General features: G+C 55.2%; 4 protein-coding genes across 6 annotated transcripts; 1 reads left to right on the top strand and 3 right to left on the bottom strand.

Moving 5' to 3' along the window:
- Positions 1–9,354: 9,354 nt before the first annotated feature.
- Positions 9,355–12,244, bottom strand: PRDX5 (peroxiredoxin 5). The gene is made up of 6 exons (XM_072970210.1): positions 12,030–12,244; positions 10,655–10,789; positions 10,031–10,162; positions 9,919–9,957; positions 9,705–9,766; positions 9,355–9,599 (listed from the first exon to the last, which is right to left on the bottom strand). The coding sequence occupies exons 1-6, from the start codon at positions 12,201–12,203 to the stop codon at positions 9,494–9,496; spliced, it is 648 nt and encodes a 215-aa protein (XP_072826311.1). The 5' UTR covers positions 12,204–12,244; the 3' UTR covers positions 9,355–9,493.
- Positions 12,245–12,874: 630 nt separating this feature from the next.
- On the top strand, positions 12,875–13,807 carry TRMT112 (tRNA methyltransferase activator subunit 11-2). The gene is made up of 4 exons (XM_006216655.4): positions 12,875–13,025; positions 13,117–13,218; positions 13,357–13,446; positions 13,526–13,807. The coding sequence occupies exons 1-4, from the start codon at positions 12,948–12,950 to the stop codon at positions 13,631–13,633; spliced, it is 378 nt and encodes a 125-aa protein (XP_006216717.1). The 5' UTR covers positions 12,875–12,947; the 3' UTR covers positions 13,634–13,807.
- ESRRA (estrogen related receptor alpha) lies at positions 13,756–21,561 on the bottom strand. 3 transcript variants are annotated; one of them, XM_031690840.2, is made up of 7 exons: positions 21,349–21,561; positions 19,532–19,868; positions 16,415–16,531; positions 16,147–16,275; positions 15,582–15,749; positions 15,213–15,482; positions 13,756–14,792 (listed from the first exon to the last, which is right to left on the bottom strand). In XM_031690840.2, exons 2-7 carry the CDS (start codon positions 19,854–19,856, stop codon positions 14,533–14,535), a joined length of 1,269 nt encoding a protein of 422 aa, XP_031546700.2. In that variant the 5' UTR covers positions 19,857–19,868; positions 21,349–21,561; the 3' UTR covers positions 13,756–14,532. The 3 variants fall into 3 exon arrangements, with proteins under 3 accessions (XP_031546700.2, XP_072826309.1, XP_072826310.1); XM_072970208.1 differs by lacking the exon at positions 21,349–21,561 and adding an exon at positions 20,784–20,885; XM_072970209.1 differs by lacking the exons at positions 19,532–19,868; positions 21,349–21,561 and having other exon boundaries at positions 16,434–16,531.
- A 719-nt stretch (positions 21,562–22,280) lies between these two features.
- Positions 22,281–25,180, bottom strand: CATSPERZ (catsper channel auxiliary subunit zeta). Its single transcript, XM_072970207.1, has 5 exons — positions 25,070–25,180; positions 24,545–24,863; positions 23,591–23,670; positions 23,310–23,376; positions 22,281–22,516 (listed from the first exon to the last, which is right to left on the bottom strand). The coding sequence occupies exons 1-5, from the start codon at positions 25,088–25,090 to the stop codon at positions 22,407–22,409; spliced, it is 597 nt and encodes a 198-aa protein (XP_072826308.1). The 5' UTR covers positions 25,091–25,180; the 3' UTR covers positions 22,281–22,406.
- Positions 25,181–25,347: the final 167 nt, after the last annotated feature.

Genomic DNA, 25,347 nt, shown 5'->3' with positions numbered 1-25,347 from the left:
TTCCTTTTTCTTTGTGCATCAGAATTATATATGAAGAGAATCTATGTCTAAGTCAAAAAGAGCTCCTTGGGGAAGGATAAAATAAAAATTCTAGTGATGAAAGCACCCTGGGACACAGTTAACTGGCAGCATTCCTTGTTTCCTTAGTGGCAACTTTTACAATCAATGACATCTTAAATTTGATGAAACATGGAGCAATAGTGCAAACCCAGGCTTACCATGAGCCAGTCCTGGTTACAGGTACTTTACACTTTCTAACTTATTTGCATTGGATTGGGTATTAAATGGGGACTAGGGATTATCTCCAATTTACAGAGAGTGAAATTGAGATTCAGAGAGGTTACTAACTTGACCAAAGTCACACAGCAACAAAGTGGTGGTCTGACCAGGCAATGGGAGGCAGAGCAGGGTTGTTAGCAGAAGAACCTAGCTGGTTGTTTGAAGCCTCCCTAGACACATCTGAAAATGCAGATAATCCCCTCAGAGAGTTGTTATGAGGATTCCATGAGCTGGTGCCCAACTTAAGCGGTCATTAAATGGTCCCTGGTGTGGTTATTATCTTTAGTTGTAATAATATCAAGGACCCATCCAGATTTGACCCTCTGCAAATCTTATTTGCATCCCTCAGGGATTCCAGCCCAGGATGTACTCCAGAGCGCCTGCTCTGGGCTAGCCAAGTGTGGTGACGGGGCCTCACCTCCTGGCACCCGAGGGCCCCTGCCTTGCTCAACTGAGTCATACCCTTCCTCCAGCCTCCTCAGAGGCGGGGGCTGTGTTGCCCCATTGCTCTTGCCGATGGCTGTCACATTGGTCACTCCAGACAGGCCCGGCAACACCTCAGTCTCTCAATCTGGTTCTGCGACTTGGTTCAGCTGAGTCAGGCCCAGGGAGGCTCGAAGGGGAGGGAGGAGGTGGGGGAAGGGCTCCCTCACCAGCTGACACAGAGCTCCTGGGATTTCTGGATTTCAGGGCTCAGTTAGCTGTTGAGGAATGTTCATCAGAGGCTGGCAGTGGTCCCTCTCCTTAGGCTAGATTTTTCCTTTAAAACATTTTTCAGATGCATGATTAAAAGAAGTCAAGAAGGGGTAGGGTAAAAACAAAATAAGTAAATAAATAAAATAAAATGGGGGTAGGGTACAGCTCAGTGGCAGAGGACCTGCTTAGCATGCATGAGGTCCTGGATTCAATACCCATGTACCTCCACTACAAAAAGAGAGAGAGAAATAACATTTAAAATTAATAAATAAACCTAATTACCTCCTCCCACGCACACAAAAAAAAGTCAAGGTGCTTAAAAATATAGAGAAAAAAATCAAGTCTCCCAACCTCAAGTCCCCAGTCCCTCGTTGGCATTTTTTGTGTCCTTCCTGAGCTGCAGCTCCCATGTCTGTCTATAACAGGTAGATGCAACCACACCCAAGTACATTCCACCGTCTGCTTCATTTCTGTTCCGAACCATTGGCCTTGGCCTTTTTAAGGGCTATGTAGTATTCTACTGTGCTGCTCTCCCATCATCTATTCAGCTGTCTCTGGGTAACAAAGACTTTAACTATCTGCATCTTTTGCTAATACTCCAGTGCCATAATGACCGCCCTTCTCAGGTATCTTTTTCTGGAAGTTTTTAAGGAGCGTTGGTGCCCACTGCTGCCAACATGGGGAACACCAGGAGACAGGCAAGGAGCAGAGAAAGACAGACAAACAAATGGACAATGTCATCAACTGCCACCGTGTCCCTGCAATCTTCCCGCTCGGGGTTCAGCTTCCCTGTCGGCACAGGGTGGGAGTAGCAAAGATTTCATCTCCCAGTTTCCTTCTGGCTTTGAATTCTCTGGCCCTGGTCCAACCCCTAAAAGGCCAGAGGCAGGAGGGTACTGGGGCTCCAGGAAGTAGAGTCCAGGAAGGCCAGGGCAGGTGGCAGCTGGGTTCAGCCGGTGCCCAGGACCAACCAGAGCTATGTCAGAGAATGGCTTTTTCTCCCTGCCTGCAGTGGGCCCCGTGCCCTGCCTAGTACCCCAGTGGCTTGGCTGGGGCCCAGCTCCCTAACCAGATGGTTCAGGGCCCCAGGCTCAAGAACTAAAATCAAAAAACAGCTCTGGGAACTTCTGGGCACCTGACCCTCTGGTGTTGGGTCTGAGGGACTCCTTCTTCCCCACCCAAGTGTCTGAGAAGGGGTGATTTTCCTACCCACCATTTGGGGGTGGAAATAGCCAGAGTAGGGCAAGAGCGGAAAGGCCCAGCACAGCGGCCCAAACGAGCTGTCCCCGTGGGAGAAGGCAGTGGGAAGCCGGAGCCAGGGAGGGTGGGGCCCAGGGCCATCTGCCAAGTGCCGGGCCAGGTGCTCGGGGACTCAGGGTGCGGCCTACAAGACCTGGGACCCAGCACTGAGAGGACACGGCAGAGCCCAGCCCCGACTACCTGACACTCAGTTAGCTCTCCCTTCCTGCTCTCCTCAGGGCGCCCCCATGCTCCGGAGGGCCCTGCCTGGCCCTAAGCCTCTTGCCAAGACTGGCACCCTGGCACCAATCCTTCTCCCAGTGGCCTCCAGGAGTCGTTCAGAAATACTGACTGGCTCGTAACCCTTCCCTGTTTAAAACCCTTCAGTGACTCCTCCCTGTACTTTGAATCAAGTTGCAGCCTCTCAAGGGTAGAGTATAGCTCACTGGTGGAGCGTGTGCTTAGCATGCCAGAGGTCCTGGGTTCAATCCCCAGTACCTCCATTAAAAATAAAGAAGTAAATAAACCTAATTACCTACCCTCTCTCCCTAAAAATAAACTAAAAATTACAAAATTAAAATTAGGGAAGGGTAGAGCTCAGTGGCAGAGTGCATGCTTAGCATGCACGAGGTCCTAGGCTCAGTCCCCAGTACCTCTATTTAAATAAAATAAACACACCACCCCTTCCCCACCCAAATGAAAAAAAATTAAAATAAAAATAGAAGTTTTAAAAAAAGCCTTTCACCCTGACCTCCTCCGAGGCCCAGCAGAGCGACCCCAGCTCACCGTGGACTTGCACTTGCACGGCCCCACTTCCTCTGCCGCACACCGTCTCCAGACCAGCTTCGTCAGTCTCTCTCCTGCCCTAGGCACCTCTGCACTTGCTGCTCCCCAACCAGTAACACCCTCTCTAGCCCACCTCTGCGCACACCCTTGCTCTACCCCCATCCAGCTGCTTCTCACCCTACTGGTTTGCCTAATGGCCTCTGTCTCAGAAAAGATTTTCCCTTTCTAAAGGAGACCCCAGTCCTTCTTCCCTTGTAGTCTTATTCTGTTCTGGAGCTTCCCTTGTTTGCTTCGTCTGCTCCCCACTAGAGTGGAAGCTCCGTGATGACAGGAATGCTGTGGGGTCATTCAGGGCTGCAGGCCAGGCCCCGGAGACCATGAGAGCACCAACATATGCTGACCCGTTGCCCTTGCCGGCTCTGTCCTTCACGTGTATTAATCACTCAATCCCCTCCACAGCCATAGAATATAGGGGCTGTGATCATCGTTGCCTTTTATGATGAAGAGACTTAACACAGAGAGGTTAAGTCACTCACTTAAGGCCACACAGCCAGGAAATGGTAGAGCCACGATACAGAAGGCCGCTGAATTAATGTCTTTGAACAAATGAATTCCTGTTGCAGAGACGAGGAGGGTGAGGCTCAGAGGGGCATGGGATAAGGAGGGCAACTGAGAGTAAACGCAAGTCCTCAGGCTCGCTCTGAGAGCTGCATCTTCCCCCTGGTCCCCACTGCCTTGTCGCAGTGGGAGGGCAGGGCTGGAGCCCAGAGCCCAGTTAGCAAGCACGGGGAGATCAGTGCCAAGCCCCAGGGTTGCCAGCCTCCCCCATAATTAACGATACACATATCAAAGACAGCTCCGAGGTACCATTAAATATCCATTAAGTGAGCAAAAAAATAAATCCAGAAGGTAAAACTGGGGCTGGCACACTGTGGGGAGAAGGGCACATGCACACATCCACAAGGGCCCTTGAAACAGCCTCAGAGTTCCTAGACACCAGTAAAACCGCCGGTGCCCTTTGACCCAGCATTCTTACCATTTGGGAACATGCTCCAAGGAAGAAGCCCAAGAGGAAACAAAAATAGAAATGTATCTGAAGCTGCCCCTAGCCAAATCCTGGAGACACTCAGTGTCCATCCGGGGAACCCACCCATGCTGTGCAGCGTGGTCAGAATCCCTGTTCTGCCCTCCCCTGGGCAGCTCAGTCCTGACCTCTCCTGTCTGCCTCAACTTTAGGCCTTAGCACAGGCTGTTCCCACCACCTGGAACACCCTTTCCACCTCTGCTCACTCGGCTCTCGCCTATTCATTTCTCAGCCACAGCCGGAAGTCCTTTTCTCCCTCCCACCACCCCCAACCCCGCCACAGTAGGGTGGGGTAGTGGGTAGGGTTCTGTAATACCCTAAACGACCGACCTGTGCTTCTTTCTGGTTGTCACAGTTTCACCACACTCTTTACAAGGGCTCACCTGGAGTCTGGCACCCCCACTAAACTGTGAGCACATCGAGGTGGGAACCAGAGCTACGCAGGCACTGCCCGCTCTGGGAGAACACTACTGAAGTAGTGCCCTGCAGAGGTGCCGCCAGGGCTGGTGCCCCGCACATGCACTGCTCTGTCCCCGGGGCCCTGCACAGTGCCTGGTGCAGAGATGACTCTCAGCAAACAGCTGCTGGATGCAAGATGCTGATGTGACTGTGGGGGTCCTGTGCAACCCCAGAGAGCCTGAACGTACTTTCATAGCTACATGAGGACGTGCACACGTGCATCGCAATGCTCAGAAGAGACAAGCAGGTTCATCTGGGAGAAATCACTGAGATTAAAAAATCCATCTTAGGGGGAGGTTATAGTTCAAGTGTTAGAGTGCATGCTTAGCATGCGTGAGGTCCTGGGTTCAATCTCCAGTACCTCCTCCAAATGGAAATACATAAATAAACCTAATTACCCCAATAAAACAAACAAACAAAAAAAGAAAATTAAATGGCCAATAAATAAAGATATACTAAATATCACTTTTTTAAAAATCCATCTTTGTAGTGGTGATAGTTGCACAACTTGGTGAATAGACTACAGACCACTGAATTGTACACTTTTGAAGGGTGAATTATATGTCAAAGAAATTCTGTCTTTGATAAAGCTGAGAGTGTAACCCACATAGACTTGTTCAGAGAAGGGACTGGAAATGGGCTGTTGTCCTCAGCAAATGGGATTGACCTGGAGCCTCCAAGGTAGAGTCACTTGGGCAGAAATAGGAAAGGGAGGGGCATCCCATTCTGGGAACTTCTGGGCACCTGACCCTCTGGTGTTGGGTCTGAGGGACTCCTTCTTCCCCACCCAAGTGTCTGAGAAGGGGTGATTTTCCTACCCACCATTTGGGGGTGGAAATAGCCAGAGTAGGGCAAGAGCGGAAAGGCCCAGCACAGCTGGGCTGATGCTGAAGAGGCCAGAGCTTGGAGAACCCACAAGCTAAGGAATCAGGGTGAGGGTGGAGACCAAAGTTGCAGGGACAGAGCTTGAGGATATGAGGCAATCACACAAGGATCTGAGACAACTTAGTATGTGCTCCTGCCAAGGCTGATGGGGGTAGCAGGGAAGTGACATTGTCCCTTGGGAGTTCTTGGAGCACCCCCCCAAAGTTTCTTCCGCTCAGAGGCAATCCCCTCAGGTGGCCCACACTGCTTGTTGTCCACCCAATATCCTTTCTCCCTTTCTTGTTTGGTAATAGTACCCCTGACTTTTTAGACACATGGCACCCTGGAATAAAGTCGATGTTTCCCAGCGTCTCGGGCTGCTACTACGATCACGCGACTAACTTCTGGCCAACAAGATTTAAGCGGAAATGATACAGGGCAGGTTCCAGAAAACCCTCTTCAGAGACAGCTGGTATGGGCCTTTTATCTCCGATTCCCCATTTCCTCCTTCCTGCTGGCTGGACTTTGGCTGTGATGGCTGGAATTCAAGCAGCCACCTTGGATTGTGAGGTAGAAGTCACATGTTTAAAATGGCAGAGTGGCAAGACAGAAGGAGCAGGGGTCTCTAATAATCATACAGCTGCCATACTAGCTCTAGATTATCAATCTTCCTACTGCATGTCTGTGAGCTAAGCCTCTGTATTAAGTCCCTGGTATTTACATCCCTCTCAGGCAAATCTAGTTCTAATTCAGAACCACTATGGTCAAGTTTATGCTGAAATGATGGGAACCAATATCTGGGAAGCTGGAGAGCTTTCTCTCTCCCTCCCTTCACTTTTTCACTCCTTCCCAAAACACATTTGAGTATTTCCTCTGTTCCCCACCTTGAGCAGGGCACCTTACCTGTGTTAAGTATAAAAATATGATCCCCAGCTCAAGCAGGGAGAGTTGATGCAAATATTAATAGCAAAGCAGATTGATATACATGTTTATTAATGCTAAGAATCTGTGCATTCACACAGATGTTACCCTAAAAGAGACACACACACATACTTTCTACGCTGTCGCTCCTTGATGCCTGGGTAGCCAAACCCCAACCAGGACCAGCGGGGTGTGTTCTCTTGGGGCCAGTAACCTCCAGTGCTCTCAGGCACGGTGCCTGCATGGCTGCAGCCCCATCCTAATGTAGGCCAGAAATGGGGGACCCCTTCCACCCTCTCATTCTCTCAGAAGCTCAGGTTTGATTCTGCAAGAGATGAGAAAGATTCCCCCTGGAGAGATCTTCCCAGTTCCTTAGGTGTCCCAGTGCAGGGCATGTGTTCAAAGGAAAGGGGCATTGCTCTTCTCAACACTTCAAAGGAATTCTTGACCCAGAAAAGGCCCAGAAGCACTGATGCTGAGTCAAATCCTTTGCTTCCTAGGTATAGTTGCTACAGCCTTGAGCAGGTCAGGACATTTTATTTGTGGATATGTTAGGTGGATGTTTGGGGGTGGGGAGTTGGTTGGTTGGTTTTAATGTTGGCCCTTTGGCCACCAACAGCCCAGGAATGTCATGTCACCGCTCTGCTAAGTGCAGCCCCAGGCCTCCAGAACTTGCTGGTCCAGGTTGACACGGCCTGGCCTGCCCTTATCTATAGGCCTAAAACCTGACCTCTGCCCTGGAGGAGGTGTCACAGGCTAGAACTCTTGCCACATGATGGCCGATCTCGGGCCTTCCAGCACCTGAAGCAGCTTCACAGGACACCCCCAACCCAGCAAGCTGAGGCTTATGGACAGCAGCCAGGGTCACTGAGGCCAAAGGCTCACCTGCACCTGCACCTAACTCCCATTGTGCTGTCCAAAAGGACCACCCCAGCCCTGGAAGCCCCCTCATCATGCCCTAAAGGACCAGCCAGTGGCAACAGGACCCTGGAGGGGACACTTCCTCTCCGAGGACTCACTGGACCTCAGCCAGCCCAGATGTGAGGCCAGGAGTGGAGGAAACAGGAGCTGAGTAGCAAGGATAGAACCTGGACTTGCCCTGATAGTGAGGAGCTGCTGGGTGGCACAAGGTCTGCAGGGAAGCAGAATAAGAGTGCCAGCCCATGGGGAGCCCATTTGACCCGCCATCTACACTGGCAGACACAAGGCTCTGAGAACCCAGCTGCGGACTCAGTCACTCCCTCTACCTGGGCTCTCAGGGGCCTCAAGGCCACTCACTGGTGTGCACACAGGTGACTATGGGGGAAACTCTACATATGCCTCAGTTTCCTCCTTTATATGACCAGAGGATTAAGAGGGATAATGTCTGGGAAAGTAAGGACCTTCCTGCCTTCAAGTCCAGGAGAGTACTGGGACCCAGGGCGTGGCAGAGGCAGGTTACAAGGGCTTGGGAAACCCCCATCCCTGCCCCAGCCCAGGACCCCTCCAAGGAAGCTGACCCCTCTGCTCAGAGCCCAACCACATGGACACCACCCCAACTACCCAGCCCCTTAGCCCTCGAGCCAAGTGGCCCCCTGGACTCACCCTTCCTTCCAGCACCCAACAGTTCCCACGTCACAGCCTCCACCTCCTGGCCATCACTCACCTGGTCATCAGTCCTTTCCTGCGCTGCCCACCTGGCCTCTCCCCTGCCTCCCACCCACCTCACTTCAGCTCTACGTCTGCCCAGGGGCCCAGGTGGGAATCTGACCTGTCACTTCCCTGCAGAAATTCTTTACTGGCCTAAGGCACCGGCAGGGTGAAAGGTAAGCAGCTTAGGTCTTAAAAGGCCCTTTGCCCTCCTGGCATCCTCTCAGCGGCTCTACTTCCTGCAGCAACTTGGGCTGTTCCACCCTCCGTATCATTCCCTCTGCCAGAGCACCAGTCCCACTGCCTCAAAGGCCATGTCCTCCAAGAGGCCCCTCCTTGACTGTCTCCGGAAGCCCTGAATGAGTGCAGCCTGCCCTAGCCAGCTCTGAACCTGCCCGAGCCCCAACAGATGGCCAGGCAGGGCAGGGAGGGCCCCTCAGGGCCTGGTGCTGACAGCACACAGCAGGCAGCTATGTGTGAGTAAAGCTCCCAGGGGCCAACTGACTGGCTCAAATCCGAACTCTTAAGTGGCTGAATGAGCCAGGCCTACTTACTTACCCTCTCTGGGGTCTAACAGGGCAGTACAGTTCACACCCCACAGGATGGTGCCAAGGATTTTTACTATACCTCAAGCATCTGCCTCCCTTAGACTGTGAGCGCCTAAACACAGCAGGGGTCTAATAATCACCACCTGCTGCTGCTGAAACACATGGCTTCCCAGGGACAAGAGGCAGAGGCCAAGGGCAGGACCCGCAGGCAGCAATGATCCTCAGCCCAACCCCTGCTGGCCCCCCTGATCCTCCGCACCCCACAGTTCACCGACTGCTGCTCAGGCCTCATGAGCATCATCTCCCCCACAGCTCACCTAGACTCCTCCCCCGGGGAAACACCTCCCTGGACTGAACCAGCACTGCCTCCACCAATGAAGTCCTTTCTGACAGTCAGATGGTCCCAAGGCACCAGGGGCCCTTCTTGGAATGTGGGTGCTCCCAGAAGGGGTTCAGCAGAGTTTTAAAGAATGATGAAGCTTGGGTTTGGTCCATGTTGGGGGCGATGACTGGAGCCCAAGTGCCTACCCTGAGGTCTGTGGTCAAAATGAGATCAGCCATCACTCAGACATCACATGCAAAGGTCATGGGGGTGAACCAAGTTCAGGGCTGCCTAGGGCCTTTCCAGACATGCTCCCTCTGCATGACCGCTCCTCCCTTACTCTTCAGACCACTGGCCTTTTCTCAGCTTGCAGACTGATGCTTCATAAGAGGCCTTCTCTGACTCCTAAGTTAAATCAGGGTCCCCTGTTAGCCTCCCCATCTGCCCCTGCCCACTACCCTCACAGCCTGCCTGTCATGAGAACTGGCCCTGGACAAAGCAGCAATTCAAAATCAAAGAGACAGACGTAAACCAGAAGTGTTTATTGCAGAAATCTGGCCAAGGTTCCAACTGGGTGGCCACAGTTGAGGCTGGGTTAGGGCCCCCTGCCCAGGGGTGGGTAGGTGAAATAGGGAATGTGGAAGGAGCACGTCTGGGCCTGAGGCCTCAGAGCTGTGAGATGATGTTGAGGGCCAGGCTGCAGGTGAGGCCTGTGCCATCGGGCTCTACATTCAAGGACTTCACTATGCCATCCTCTATCACCATGGAGAACCTGCCAGAAAAAAGGGCCAGGCCAGTTGCAACAGCCTGGGCCTAGAGGCTGGGAATGGAGACAGGCTGGGTCGGGGGAACCCCACGGGGACTCTCCTACTTTTACCTCTTGAGCCGTCGATTCCCAAAGAGAGACACCAATGAATCATCTAGTAACAAATCTGTCTCCTGAAAGGAGAGGCAGAGGGCAGGGTCAGGAACCCCCAGAACAGGCCAAGACCCCTGGCTGCTCCCCACATTGGCCATGTCCCTCCAAGTCCCTACTTCCAGGGCCCAACACAAGAACCACCCTGCAGGTGGAGCATGGGGGGTGCACTCACCTTCCCAAAGGCCCCAGTGGGGTCAGCCAGGAGCTGAACCTAAGGAGAAAGCAAAAGTCACATGAAAAATCTCCTGCTTGGCCCCTGATCCCCTGCAGGACCCACACCTCACCTTGCCTTCCGTGTTGTGGGCTCGTCCCCATTCTTTAGTCACGAAAACATCATTAACACTCAAACATGCCACCACCTGGATGCCCTTGGCCTTCAGAGCTCCGGCCTGCTCCACAAACCCTGGCAGGTGGGTCTGGGGAGGGGGAAACAGGGTCAACAAAGGGATAAATGCCTCTGCTCCTCAGCCTACCCTTCATCCCCAGGCCCTCCTCACCTCTCTTACTACAACAGTTTTGATCAGACAATAACTGTGTAAGCTGCAGTTCCTTTTTGCCTTGGCCACTAGGAAGCTTGGATCTAAATTTAAGTGTTCCTTGGCCAAGACCATGAACTTCCCATGGGGCAGGACTATGTCCCATTTACCCGAGTTCCAAGTCCCTTCCAGTGCCTGTCACCCAGCAGGATCAATGAGAGTGTTGGATTTCATTGCATCAACCTTTTGTCTTACATACCTGGTACCTGTTCACAGCCTTATTTTTTTTTAAATAGATATGCTCTTTTAACTGTCACATCATCTACATTGTACCTTGGTATAAACTGCCCCAGGACAACGTAGAGGGCTAACAAATGATACAAACATGTACACAAAGTCCCAACTGCTGAGCCCCAGAGGGGTGGGCCTCACCTTGGAACAGCCAGGGGTAAAGGCCCCAGGGACTCCAAACAGCACCCCCTTCTTGCCCTTGAATAGCTCTGCCAGGTTCACCTTGTTCCCAGGCTCCCCTTCAAACACCACCACCGATGGGATGGCATCTCCCACCTAGAAGGAATGACGCCAAGGTAAGGAGTGGGGCGGGAGGCCAAGAGAAGAGCAGCATGGGCGGGAGGGCAGGGGGTGGCGATGGTGGAAGCCCAGAGGACCTAGTAGTTCTGCTTGGTCGGGTGGAGCCAAGAAAGTCCAACCCTGTCAGAGCTTCCAGAGGTCCCTACCCCACAATCACCTGGTTACCCAACATTCTCCAGGTTTGGAGGTGGCCCCATTCCTCTTAAGAGCCAGTTAGTGAAAACAGAAAAAGGGAGAGAAGGCCTCCCCGGGTGTCACAAGGGGTTGAGTAAACAAGCTGAGTTACAGGAAAGGAGTGGGTAAAATGAACAAGAGGAGGCCCTGACAACACCGAGGGAGGGGACCCTGGCCTCAGCTGAGAGTCCCGCCCTCAGGAAGAGAAAAAGGGAGGGTGGCAGAAGGTGGGAAAGTTGAGGAGGGAGGTGCAGGTTGCTACATCCAGAAGGTAAAGAATAAAAGAAGGAATCTCTTGAAGGGGAAGGGACCAGTCTACCTGGGAGTGTGTGAGGCTTCATGGGGCCAGAGGAGGTGGACAAGAGAGGAAAGTCAGGGGGAAGGGGAGAGTCTCTGAGAAACCCAGCAGTTGGTTGTAGGATGAATTAGAAGGAGGAGAGGGTCTCAGAAGAGTGTGGCACAGCGAGGGAAGGAGCTGGGGATGGTTCCTTAAGATGAGAGGGGTGAAAGACTCAGAAGGAATTAGGAATGGGTGGACTGCAATGGGGGAGACAAAACAGGGCTCTAAGAGACAACAGCTGTTTCAGAATATGGGGTGAGAGTGACGCCCAATAACACGACAAAAGCGAGCGGGACGGTACGGAGGAGGGCTCTATGGGGACTGAAAAGGGCAAAGGAGGTGGTTCCATAAGGCGAAGGAAGCCTTGGTACTCAATCGCCTGAAAATGGTGGAGACCCATCACACGGTGTCCCAGAGTGGATGCCGTCTACGAGGGGAAGGCCCAAGAGCCTTAGGGGCTGTTCCAGGAGACGCGGCACGGGGCCCCTAAAATTGGCGACAACGTTGTAACCACGGGGTCTGGTGGAGGGGATGAGGGAGACAGACGGCGAGGGGAGCCTCTAGGGCGGCGGGGAAGGGTCAGGAGGGCAAGAAAGAGGATGACTCTCGCCCAGACAAGCGGGATGGAGGACGCTAGGGAAACAGTCCGGAGGAGGTTGGGGGAAGGTAGGAGGTATCAGGCCTGGCCGAGTCAGCGGTCACCTTGATCGGGGCCATGGCTGCAGCAGCGCTTCTGAAACTGCGGACCCCACCAAACGCCCACTCTAGGCCCCCTTCCAGGCACCTTCTTGCTCCCGCCGCTGTCGCACACTCAACGGCAGTCACCCAGGAGACCACCGGACGCGTCCTACTTCCCAGAATGCAAAACCACGCCATCGATATGCCAGACCCTGAAGCCACAATTGCCCCGCCCCCTCCTGGCCCCGCCTCGCCCCGCCTTGCCCCGCCCCGCCCCAGCTCTCACTTCCGCCTCCCGGCTGAGGCTGAAGGCGGGGCCTGACGTGAGGCGTTATGACCAAACCCTGCAGAAAGCGAAGCCTCGGCCGCCCAGGCCTCCTGCCGTCTCTGGGCAGGCGTGGGCGGAGCGCGCAGAGGCGGAGCTTCCAACACGCTCGGCTTATTTGCATTTGAGGCTGGATCACTGGTGCGCTCGCGAATAGGCGGAGCTTGTTCGCGTGCACCAGTAGGATGCCGCCGTTTTGCTGGGCGTAGTTTACGGGTTGGGGCAGCATTTCTGTTCCTTTACCGAAAACGAGGGGCGGGAGACAATGTCAGTCACCTGTGTAGGAGTAAAATATTTATTTTGCATTTAAGGAAGGTCCCTGCGTTGCAGATGTTTTACATATAATTTTTACTGTACATGATTTGTAGCAGCTGGAGGTTTGTCTCAGCCAAAACCACTGAGCCTGCGTCCTAGCAATTTCCTGCCAAGATGCTTCCGGGAGCAGCGCGTGATCCTATCAGACCTCTGCTCCGGAGAGCACGAGAAGTTCCAGCAAGTTCGCCGTTTCCGCCCCTCCCAGCTATCCAATAGGATAGAGAGTGGAGCAGCCCCGGAAGTAGCACCAGGGGGTCCGCCTTCCTTCCGGTTCCGGCTTGGCGAGAGTGCGTTGTGGCGACATGAAGCTGCTCACCCACAACTTGCTGAGCTCGCATGTGCGGGGGGTGGGGCCCCGTGGCTTCCCCCTGCGCCTCCAGGTACCGGCCGGGGCGATCTCGCGCCCCTCTCCGTGGCGGGCCGGAGAACTAGGATCCGGGCCCTGCCTAACTCAGTCTCTCCGCCCCGCAGGCCACCGAGGTCCGCATCAACCCTGTGGAGTTCAACCCCGACTTCGTAGCGCGTATGATACCCAAAGTGGAATGGGCGGCGCTTCTGGAGGCAGCCGACACCGTAAGGACCCTCCCTGCCTCCTGTGCACACCCTAGCGGGGACCGTGGTCTCACCGCGACCCCTTACACCAGGCCAGGGAGCCTGGCCTTAGGGCGAGGGTCGGGCATGCCCAGAGATGATATAACTTCTTGCCCACAGTTGCATCTGATTGAGGTGCCCAAAGAGCCTATTGAGGGATATGAGCATGACGAGGAATTTCTGAGGAAGATGCACCACATACTGCTGGAGGTAAGAACCCTCTCCACTTGCTTCCCAGCCCTCCACCTGGAGGCTGCCATTGCTCAGCTGTGTTCCCCTTTTCTCGCAGGTGGAGGTATTGGAGGGCACGCTGCAGTGCCCAGAGTCTGGACGTCTGTTCCCCATCAGCCGGGGGATCCCCAATATGCTGCTGAGTGATGAAGAAACGGAGACTTAAAACTGTGCCAGACACCAGTTTTTCCGTTGTGACTGTGTGTATCTTTGTTTACGTATATCCTGTTGGCTAGTTCCGTTCTGTGTATCTCCGATCGTTGGCCCAGTGACACACCGAACACATAGTGTTCTTGAGCTCGATATATTTTTTTTTCTCATTAAAGGTTCAAAACCAAAAGCGGTTTCTCTTTGCAGCAAATATACATTAAAATAGAGTCTCTGTACAGCCAAGGGCTCTGGGTCCTGGCTTGCCCCATGTCCCTGCGCCTCCCTGGCCAAACCCAAAAATAAATATAGTGTTATTGCTCTGCAGGGCATAGAGGCAGTGCTCTCCCTGCCCCCTGAGGAGGCTGGGTGGGAGCTGATGGGGGAGTCCTGGCCACCCCAGGGGTCCAGGGGCTGGAGCCTGCTTGGAGTTATTGCTTCAAGGGGGGGCAGTAATGCCCAATGCAAATGATGAGGAGAGGAGCGAAGGGAGCAGGGGCCTTTGCTCTCCAAATCCCCCTCTGTTCTAGAGAGGAAGTCGGATTAAGCAGCAGCAAAAGCATCACCCACTGGGAGACTGGCCTCCACTCCCTTCCCTCCCTGAGATCAGGCTTCTGCCCCCCCCCACATCCCCTGCAGCCCCCTATGGCTTCCGCAAGGCCCCCGACACTCTGAGGGCACGTTATGGCTTGCGAGGGGCAGCACTGTGCCCAGAGCCTGGACACGCACATTCCCAGCTTCTAACACCCCCTAGGATGGGGGAGGGGAGGGCATAGGGCCTGCTCCCAGGGGCTGATGGTGTTGCCCTGGCCCTGCCAGCAGGCTGTGGCACTGCCCAGACCCCAGCTCTGCCCACTTGGGGCTGACTCCATGCTGGGCGGGTCCTGCCAGCACCCCCACCCGTGCCCACCCCTTGCCTCAGTCCATCATGGCCTCGAGCATCTCCAAGAATAGTTTGTGCATGGGCACCTTTCCCTCCAGCTTCACCCCATAGAAATGGGCCAGCACTTTGCCCGCTGTCTGGCGAAGGAGTGGTAATGTGAGCAGCAGCCTGCCTGCCCGCCGCCGCTCAGCACCCCCTCCGGGGCCCGCCCGGCCAGCTTCATACTCCAGCAGGGCCTCGTGTAGAGCTTCTCGCAGCTGCTCCACAGCCTCGGCATCTTCAATGTGCACAGAGTCTGCAAAGAGAGGCAACAGCTGTAGATGTGGGACACCTCCAGAAAAAGCAGAGCCCCCATCTTCCCTGGGAACTGCTGGATGGGGCCAAGCAGGAGGAGGACAAGGATTTGCTGAAGCGCCACTCACTGCTTCTGCCTATGAGCCGGGCCCACCCTTTCTCCTTTGGCTATGGCCACCTGGTCCCTACCACCTTCCCTCCCACTCAGTGGCTCACTTTTCCACAGAAGTCTCACACTAGGGCTCAAAATCCTATATGCAGTTCCTCGGCCTGCCCTTGACTTATTTTGTGACCTTCAGTAAGTCACTGTTCTTCCCTAAGGTTCAGTTTTCCTTGTTTACAAAATGAGGCTGTGCCACCATCAGAACTAAAAACCGGAGGGCCTTAGGGAGAGACTTGTCAGCACCTGCCCCAGACTAACCTGAGTTAGCGAGGGCCAGGGCCTTCAGCAGGACATACTCCTCACGCTCCAGCCGTAGGGCCTGCAGGCGCCGCACCAGTTGCAGCAGGGCAGCCCCCAGTTCCCCCAGGCCAGCCGCTCGAGCCCCCTCTTCATCCAGGACCAGGTCCTCAGCAAAGGCAAGCTCATCCTGCAGTGGCAGTGAGCGCTGGGCCACACCCAACACCAGTACCTCCATCCACACACTCTGCAGGACTGACATCTGGTCAGACAGCGACAGTGACGAGAAGCCTGGAGGGCAGTGGGGAGCAGACCTGGTTGAGTAAGCGCACCAGAGCCGCGCATGTCCCGGCCTACCTAGGGAAGCCCTACATCACTTGGGCCCTTTACCTGGGATGCTCTTGGCCCAGCTGATGGTGACCACGATCTCTCGGTCAAAGAGGTCACAGAGGGTAGCCACGGCCGGGAGGTGTCCGTCAGGGCCCGCTGGGTCAGGCATGGCATACAGCTTCTCGGGCTCAACCACCAGCAGGTGGGACACCAGTGCATTCACTGGGGCTGCAGTGAGAGGTGGAAGAGGCACTAGAATTCATCACTTTGCTGGTACTTCAGGGTCAAGCATCTTCCCAGAGTCAGTCCGCCCGTGGCTTTCCTTAACAGCCACTGGCCAGCCAGACTCAGACACCTCTCTACAGGAAGGGCCACACTAGCTCTCAGGCCAAGTATCTGTGAAAGAATCAGAAAGCCTTCTCTGCTCTCAGCTGGGCTGCTTGAGGCCTGATGCAGAAAAGGATTATTTTTGTAAATACTTCTTGAGGGAAATGAGTAACTGAACACATGAAAGGAAGATTCGGGTCCCAGTGCCCAAGCTAACTACTATCCTGGGTGAATGACGTCAGACAGGCCTCCCATGTCCTTGCCCCACCCCAGCCCCAAGGACCCACAGCGCTCTCACCTGTCTTCCGAGGCCCTCCAGCCACTGCCAGAGGACCAGCGGGGAAGGGGCCTGGGAAGGGCAGTGGGTCCACCTCTGGCCGCCGCTTGTACTTCTGTCGCCCACCCCGGACACGGTCCAGACGTACCCCTTGAATTGAAGGACAGGGCTGTGTCTGTGGGGCTGAGGATGACCTCTTTTGCAGAGCCCGCCAGCCCAGGCCATTCCACCAGTATGCCCCCGTGCGTCCAGCACCCCCAGCCTCGCCCAGGCCCCCACCAGCGCTCACCCTCCTTGAGCATGCCCACCCGCAGGCACTTGGTGAAGCGACAGGCCTGGCAGGCCTTGCGTCTCCGCTTGGTGATCTCGCACTCGTTGGAGGCCGGACAGCTGTACTCGATGCTCCCTGCCAGGAAGAGGCAGGGCTCCAGTGGCGGCCTCCCGGGGCCCGGAGCAGGGCCCAGCAGACAGGAGAGCCCTGACTCGCCCCGGGCAAGCACAAGTCTGGGGAGAGCAGGAGTGCCGTGAGTGGGGCAGGGGAGCCCGGGGCAATGATGGGAAAGATTGCTGGGCTGGGGGCCCCCAGCCTGGGCAAGGGAAGCGCTGGGACCAGGGGAGTCAGGCTGCACCTACCCCAAACTTCCTGTCAAGTCACATCTCTGGGCTGTACTGCCCTGAATCTGCTCTTACCAAGGGCTACATCCAATGGTCAATTCCTGTCCTCATCTTACTTGGCCTAAAGGGGAATCTAATGTCATTGATCCCTCCTAGAAACACTTTTCTTCTTTTGCTTCTAGGTTACCACACTCCTGATTTCCCTCCCACCTTACTGCCACTTTGTGGTTTCTGTGCAGCTGCCTGCACTCCTTCCACTGAAGACCCCCCCAAGGGCTCCCCTCGACCTCACCTTCACTGACTCACTCTCATGGTGATCTCACCCAGTTGTGGACTTTCAAATCTGTATCTGTAGTCTAGACCTACCTGAGCTCTAGACGCATATCCCACTGCCTCCTTGGCATCCTTCCTGCACATCTACAAGACGCTGCAAACTTTACCTGTCCTAGGTGGAGCCCTGGGTCTACCCCTCCAAGACCTGCAACCCCATCTGTCCAGTTGCTCAAGCAGAATTTGAGGAGATATCTTTGATTCCTTTCTCACACCCTAAATCCAACCCATTGACAGATCCTCGTGGGCTTCACCTCCGAATGTATCCAGAAGCTGACCCTTTCTGCCCCTGACAACTGCTTTCACACTTGACCAGAGTCACTGTCACCTATCCTCCTGCTGTCTCTGCAGATCCTGCCCACCCCCTGCTCAAAACACTCCAATGATTTCCCTTTTCAGAGTAAAAGCCCAGGTGAACCCTGTGGCCTGTGAGGCCTACACTTCACCATCCTTCTGACCTCATCCCCTCTTCCCACTGTGCCTGGCTCCTTTGGCTGCTTTGGTGTTCCTCAAACAGGCCGCTGCCTCAAGGGGCACTGCTCCCTCACCTCCTTCAAGCTCTGTGAGGCCTTCCTGGCAGCTGTGTGGGAATGCCGAATGACCCTCTGCAGACACCTCGGGACGCCTGTCCCTGCTTCATGCCTTCTCATCTGTTCTTAGTATCACCTAATATGCTACCTATGTACGGAGTACATATTTATCTTCTTTGTTACCTTTAGTGTTAGTTCCACAGGGGCCAGGGCTGTGCCCAGTGCCACGAACGGGGTCTGGGTGAATGAATGCACGGCGGCGTCCCAGGGACTGAATGACACAACCAGCCAAGATGCCCTTAGTGCATTTCTCCTTGCAGCCTGCTTTCTCCTACACCCTACCTGGGCTTCTGCACCTAGCTCAGGACACCTCCTTGGGGAGGCCCTCTGGAGCCCCAGACCCAGGCAGCTTCCCTGGCACTCCCCCTGCTCCTCACCCTTCTGCACTTACCACTGTTGTTCTATTAATAACTGGGTTCAGTTCATTGTTTTCTCTCTCTCCCCTGTGAGGGAATGTAAACTGCTTGAGGACAGCAGCAATCCTGCCTTAGTCCCAGCTATATCCCCATACCTAGAATGGTGGCCAGGATAGCAAAGCACAGGTTTGTGAAGAGCAAGGACCCTGGAGGCTGCCCAGGACACATCCTGACACTGCCACTTACCAACTGTGTGAATTTGGGCAAGTCTCACACCTAAGCCCTTGAGGCCTCAGTTTACTCCCACCTGTAAAACTGGGATGATTAACACCTCCTTCTTACTAAGGCGGGTTGTGAGAACTAAATGGGATGATCAAGGTAAAACATTTAGCATGGTTCCCAGCACTTCAATGCTCAATAAATGATTACTATTTATGGCTCCTGCTCAATAATATTTATCAACTGAGGCAACAAAGAATGCAGGGTTCCGGGGTGGGTCAGAAACACCTGGACGTGGGCCTGTTGGCTCAATGGTCTTCAGGGCCAGAGGGGAGCAGAAAGCTTTTAGACCAACGGGTCTCAGCCAAGTCAAAACTTGCTGGAATGTCACAATCAGTGGTGAGGCGTCTGTCCGAAGTTCAGTTATTAGTAATAAGCAGCGGTGAGTCTTGCCTGCATGAGCTTAGCTCTGGACCTAAATCAACCCCAGCTCAAATCTCGTTTGTGCCATTTTTCTACCTGTGGGACTTGAACAAAGTTTTACAAACCTCTCTGGGCCTCAGTAATAATAGTGCTGGCACCTTGGAAATCGCTCTGGGGGTAACCGAGAGCATAAACGTAACAGGGCACAGGGCCTGGCACAGGGTAAGCACTCAGGAAATGTTCTCAAAAAGTCTACACGTTATAGCCCCAAATAACCAACAGTTTCCATAAAAATAGAAGTAACAGGCACATCCCCAATAATACTTACTATATCACCATTGCTCACTCATATTTTGATATGCTCAAAAATTCAATGAGCGCTATTAGCAGGGATGCCTGTCTTTTTAAAGTTAGGTGCTGAAATATGATGAAGCCCCTCTCAGTTACCGGTAAAAACCTGCCTTGTGCTGGCGCTGCTTTAGGGAAATCAACACAAAAAGGGGCATATTATGTTTTCTGCTAGTGAGAAGTCAGCAGCTGCCGGAAGCAAGAACAAGTTTAGGAGCAGGCAGAGGCTACTTTGAATTTTTTAGAGCCACTGTGGAAGGTGTTGGGCCCATGGTACCCAGAAACCTAGGAGGCCTCCGGAGTCCCACTCTTACATCCCACATTCAATCCATCAACGCATCCTGGTGGCTTTATTTAACTCTGAAGGGAGAGGGCTTTCCTGAGAGGTAGGAGGGCCTGGGAACTCCAGGCTGCCAACCCCAAGTGGTACCACGGCAGTCTGAGGGTCTACAGCCACCCAGCAGGGCACTAACTGGGTAGTGCCAGAAAGAGGGCAAAGGGCACAGGAGTGGGGTGGGGGCTCACCCTGGATGGTCCTCTTGAAGAAGGCTTTGCAGGCCTCACAGGATGCCACACCATAGTGGTAGCCGGAGGCCACGTCCCCACAGACCAGGCAGAGGCGTTTGGGCAGGGAGCTGAGCACCAACTTCCCACCACCCTGCTCACCAGGCCCAGCCCCCTCCCCATCCTCCTCCTCTTTGTGGCCAGGGAGGCAGCGGGTGGGAGCTGGGCCAGGAGCCAGGGTCACAGGGGCCTCAGTCTCAGTCTCCGAGGAACCCTTTGGGCTGTCAGGGCTGGCTGGCTCTGCCTTGATGTAGAGAGGCTCAATGCCCACCACCTGGCTGGACATGGCGCTGGTCACCTGCAGGAAGAGACCCGTCAGGTCACAGGGAGGCGCTGGGATGGGGGATGGAGACACCCTGTCACCCTGGTTGCCCAACCCTGGGCCTGGGGCCAGGCTTCCAGGCTCAGTACGGGGGAGGAAGGGGGGACAGAGTCCAAGGAAGGCTGCCCATGAAGAGGGCCCCCCAGCTGTTGCCATGGGAACAGAGGCTCCTGTGCCTCCAGGGCCAGTAACTGACAGAAATCCCACTCAAGAGGTTGCCAGAGACTTGGAAACCCCCTACACCCACTCAGGCCAGGGAATAGGGTCAACTTAGCCCCCAGGCACCCTTCAACCCGAGCCAGACCCCAGCCAGGAGTGGGATACTGCTCAATTTTCTCCAGATGTTGGGGATCTCAGTGATCTCCACACCCAAGTAACCTCAAGATCGCAAACTGAGGTACACAAATCCAAGCACAGTTGATGTGCTCACACATGTTGTGTTTACACACTCCCACTCACCTGGGTTCCCGACTATCTTCACCTGCACGCACAAGCTCACACACACTCACACACGATCACTCTACTGGGCAGGTTCATGCTGACACATGGCCTTTCCCAAACCATGAGCTCTCACTCACGCTCCCATGTGCCTTCGCACACTCCTGAAGAGCATGACGCATTCAAGGCTCATAATCACACTCTCGTTCACAAACACTCTTACACCCTCACCTTGTCCTCACACTCACACACACAAGCATAGACCCTTGTGGAAACACATTCAGACCTTTTCACACCTGACACATCTCCCCCTCCAGACCCAGGCAACGGCGGGAGCGGCTCCACCTCCTTGCAACCGCCTCCCCCCACCCCCCAGCACATTCACTCTTACACTCCAGCTGCCGCAGTCCTCCACTACGGGGCGCCCCGCCCCCCCAACCTGCGCACACCTACGGGAAGTTGCCTAAAGTTGCTGCGCCGCCCCTCCCCCTCCACCCGCGAGGGCCCTCTATCAGGTTATCAGGAAGTAATGGGGGAGCGCCAAGGAGGAGGAAGTTCTCCCCTGCCAGTGCGATGACCTTTGACCCAGAGAGGAGGGTGGCCCAAGGCCCCTTCGAGCGCCCCCACGTGGTCTTCAAAGCCCCTTTCCAGGGCAGGGAACCCTGCCCATCTTCCACTCCGGCCCGCCCCTGGGACTTAGGCACGCTCCAGGTGCCCGATTGAACCCTGCCCTGGGACTGGATCCGAGGCCCAAGACCGACCCTGGCCAGGATCTGCAGCCCAAGCCAGAGCCGGCCCCGGTCCCAAACCGGCGCATTAAGACCTAGGTCCAGATCCTTCCCGGACCCTGACCCCGTCTGGCTTTCGACTCGGTCCCGACCGTGACCCGGGCCGCTATGGAGAGGAACCTCGCTTGGAGCCCGCCCCCCGCCCCCCGCCCGACTCCCTGCAGCGTTCGCACATGGCCACTGCGCCCCGCCCGCCCACCCCCCAGCGGCGCTCCCCTCCGCCCCCGGACCTGGGGCTCCGGCAGGGCGGGCGGGCAGGCATGGGGGCCGAGCGGCCAGGAGAGCCGGGGTGAGCTGGGGGCCGCGGGCGGCCCCTCCTCCGCCGCCTCCTCGGGCCGCGCCGCCCCGCCGCGACGCGTCCCCTCACTCGGCGGCGCCGCCGGCGGCTTGTAGGACACAAAAGGACATCGCGGCCGCTTCCTACTCCGCTTCCTCCAGCTGACAGCGGGGGCGGGGCTGGCCGTCCGCATGCAAAGCAGGAGGCGGGCACAGCGCCCTATGCTAATCAGGCAAGTGGGGCGGGTAGCGCCTGCGTGCCCGGACGTGTCGGGGCGGAGCCGGTGAAGCCAGTGGGCGGGCCTTCATGAAGGTCCCCGCCCCGCCGCCGCCGAGCCACAGAGGCGCACAGGCGTACGCGGCCGCTGAAGGGGTGTGGCCAGGATAGACGCGGTGAAGCTGTGGGATGGGGGAGTCCAGCAGCACTCTTACATAAAGAAGGCGGGACGCGCTGTGCGCGAGAGGAACGGGAAAGGTCGCTCAGTGGCCACTGCTACCGGGCAGGAAGACAGTATACATATGTAAATGAGAGGACGGGGCGAGAGCGAAGGCTGGTGTGTCTGCATATGCATGAGGGGCGGAGTCTAGCACGCCCAAGCTGGAAGGGAGGTGCTGCTCCTTTCTCTTTTCCCCCTTTCCCCAGGATAATACCAACTGGCACTTTGGACCGCATACCCAATATCCCCACAAAGCTGCTGAACTCGGGGTGGAAGAAGCAGACCTAAAACATTCAAGGAGTCCTGGATTTCCAGTCCCGGGAAGGCGGAGCCGATAGGGCCTGGACGGAGAACGCTCAAGGTCACTGCGGTGACCGAGTGAAGGTCACAGGGAAGGGTGGGGCCACGTGCGTCCGCCTCACGCGGGCAGCCACGCATTGACTCACGGACCACGTACAGACTCCTTTATTTCTCTTGGGCTCAAACTCCACATGGATAGGGTTGGGCTGCGGTCTGGGGAGGGGACAGGGACTAGGGCTGGAGTCTGCCGGTCACTTGAGCCCGAGGCGGTGCTCTCAGTGCACCGAGACATGCAGCCTCTTGTTCTGGCGCCTCTGGAGCCGCTCGATGTATCGCTGCAGCTGCTTGGTCAGAAAGTGGTCCCGGCCAATCCCCGATCGGTAGCCTGGGGGGAAGAAATCCACTCAGGGCAGTGTGCAGGGGCATGGCCTTCCCAGCAGCCGGCTTATGTTAGTTTGAAAAACTTTGGATCTCCAGGGTCCTGGGACCTACCGGTTTTGTTTGTTTCAAATTATCAAGTCATAGACTTGTGCCTCAAAGAGATGAGGGATTCGGAGCAGGATGGAGGTGTTGGGTGGGTGAGGAAGGCAAGTTTAGAGATGTTGCAGGCCTGAACTAGGGTATTGGTAGCAGGCAGCTTTTTGGACACCTCTTGGACCACCCACCCTAAGCCATTAGCCCTCCCCACCCTACCCCACATTCATAAAGTGTCCACTGTCCCAAGGCTCCTCATAGCACCCAGGGAGGGGCCAAGGCCACACAAAAGCTGCCATCCCCAATAGACAATTGGAAAAAATGTGCCTTACAAAAGCCATATTGCGGGAAGGGTAATAGCCGAGTGGTAGAGTGCTCACCTAGCATGCACGAGGTCCTGGATTCGATCCCCAGTACTTCCATCAAAATAAATAAATGCCTAATTACTCCCCCCCCCAAAAAAAGCCACATCAGGTAGAGAAGGGCTGCACTAACGCTAGAGCCCAGGCTCCTGTCACCCTATGCTCTTCTCACTGGGTCTCCCTGTGCCCAGTCTCCCAACTTCTTACTTTTTGTGGGGCTTCTGTAATACTGGGAGGTGGTAAGGGAATCTAAGACAGACACATCCTGAAATCCCGCTCCGACAGGCCCAAGCCCTGCATAATCCCCCAAGGCCCCTTGTGGGAGCTGGGAGAGGGGCTCACTCCAGAGGGCTTTGGTGAGGATTTCCAGAGCTTCATTCTCCATGAGTTCAGTCAAGGGCAGGGGCAGCTGGAGAGACAGCAAGCAAAAGGCTCAGATGTCCAAGGGCCCAGCTCTGCCCACAGCTGAAATGTCCCCACCTGCTCCCTCCAGCCCCAAGACTCCCAACCAACCTGCCTGCCCCTCCACCCTTCAAAGCACCCCCACCCTCTCACCCCTGAAACCCCCAATCTGCCCGTCCCCCACCCCACTAAACTCCCCAGTCTCCATGGCTGCCTCCAACCCTATTCTGCTGTTCCACCCAGTAGGCTCGATGGGGTGTGTGCTTCGAGATACTGAGCGATGACCCTGAGGAAGGCTTTTCTGGAAGAAGAGAAAAAAAGGAATCAGTCATCTGCAGACTTGCAAACTGCTGGGACTTCCCTTGAGCAGAGGAGATGTATGGGTGGGCATGTGGGGGGAAACTTCAGAGACCAGCTCTAGGTGCCACTTTAGTGGGAAACAGTATGGGAGCGGTTTACAAGCCTAGGCTTTGTTGTCCCACCCTCCAAGGTTCCAGTTCTAACTGTCCCACTGTGTGAGACTTAGGGCCACTGACTGACTTTCTGACCCTCAAGTTCTTTATCTGTACAATGGGATAATAAGAATGGCACCCCTCCCCTTATGGGAGTTGTAAAGTTTAAAAGTGATCATGCAAGGGAAGCCCAGTGCCTGGCACAACAGCAAGCCCTCAATAGATGGCAGTTGTTATATTGTTATGAATTCCAATTGCCTGATGAAGGGCTGGAGAGCACAGGTGGTAGGTAGAAGGGGAAGGCATGTCCCAAACAGCGCATAGCATGAAGTAGGAAGTAAAAACTTAAAAATTGTAACTGATGACTTAATGAATGAAAGACAGACACCTCCTCAAGCAGCGCAAATCCACAGAAAAGGAACTAACTCCTTGCTCTCAGCTATCCTGGTAATTCCATTAAATGCATAGGTCGTACCACACTGCCTTTGCGCATTTTCTCTATGGCCCCAGGACCTTGTTTTACAGTTGCCCGGTAGGGGGCGTTCCTAAAATATCTCGTTGATTTAAAGCGTCATGGATTAGCGCTGGCGCCCCTTCCAGGGAATCCTGGAAACTTGGGTCCGACAATCGCCACCACCACCCCCCTTTCACAGCAATAGAAATTGAGGCTCTGGCCAGCTCCCTGCTCTGTGGGCGCCCACAGCCCGGTGAGGCCACACTAACCCGCTTTGGTACGGATATCGTCGTCCCCTTCCTCTATATGGTTTCCCAGGGAGCTCCTGCGGTGCACATCCTGCTCTGGCTTGAAGCTGTCTTTGTCATCCATTTCCTTCCAGCTACTGTCAGAGTAGTGGCTGGCCGCCTTCTGTTTGTACCACCCGTGAGTCTTGCCGCTTATGCTGCTGCCCTTCAGTTCTGAGTCCTCGGGGACACTGGGCAGCGGCACGTTCAGCTTCGGCTGCGACAGCGTAGCTGTGGTCCACAGATTCCGTATGTCTGGTTCACTCGACTTGCCTGAGACATGGCGGCCCAAAGACTTGGCCTGTGGGCCACATAAAAGGAAGGAAGCCAAGGGTCGAGAGGAATTGGGGAGGGGGCGGGGATCCTGAGCCCAGCCAGGGCGGAGACTCCTTCGAGGTGGGTGGGGATGAAAAGGGAGTGATTGCTGGGAGCTGCCTTGAACCAAGGCTGAGACCTAGGATGAGTCTGGGGGCTGACAGGGTGAGGAGGCCCAGGAAGGGTTCTTACTTTCAAAGGCTTTTCCTCCATGGTTCTGCCCCCAACGGGCCCAGTCGCCACAGGCCTCGGGGCAAGGAGGAGGTGGTCACGCTCCGAGAAGGGGGAGGGGCAGGGTCCCGTTTGGAATGGTGATGGGGGTCTCGCGCGGGGAGAGTTCAACCTACAGCCCTCCACATCAGATGCCGTTATGTCTTCCCATCCTCCTCACTCCCCCAACCCCCAAGAGGTATGCTGAGGATGAAGGTACAGCCCATCTTGGCAGATTCCCACGCCAGACGCTATCCAGT

The sequence above is a fragment of the Vicugna pacos genome, chromosome 10 (genome assembly GCF_048564905.1).
Source record: "Vicugna pacos chromosome 10, VicPac4, whole genome shotgun sequence".
Classification (NCBI taxonomy): domain Eukaryota; kingdom Metazoa; phylum Chordata; class Mammalia; order Artiodactyla; family Camelidae; genus Vicugna; species Vicugna pacos.
Note: the sequence above shows the minus strand (reverse complement) of the source record. Positions and strands in the feature narration are given on the sequence as shown.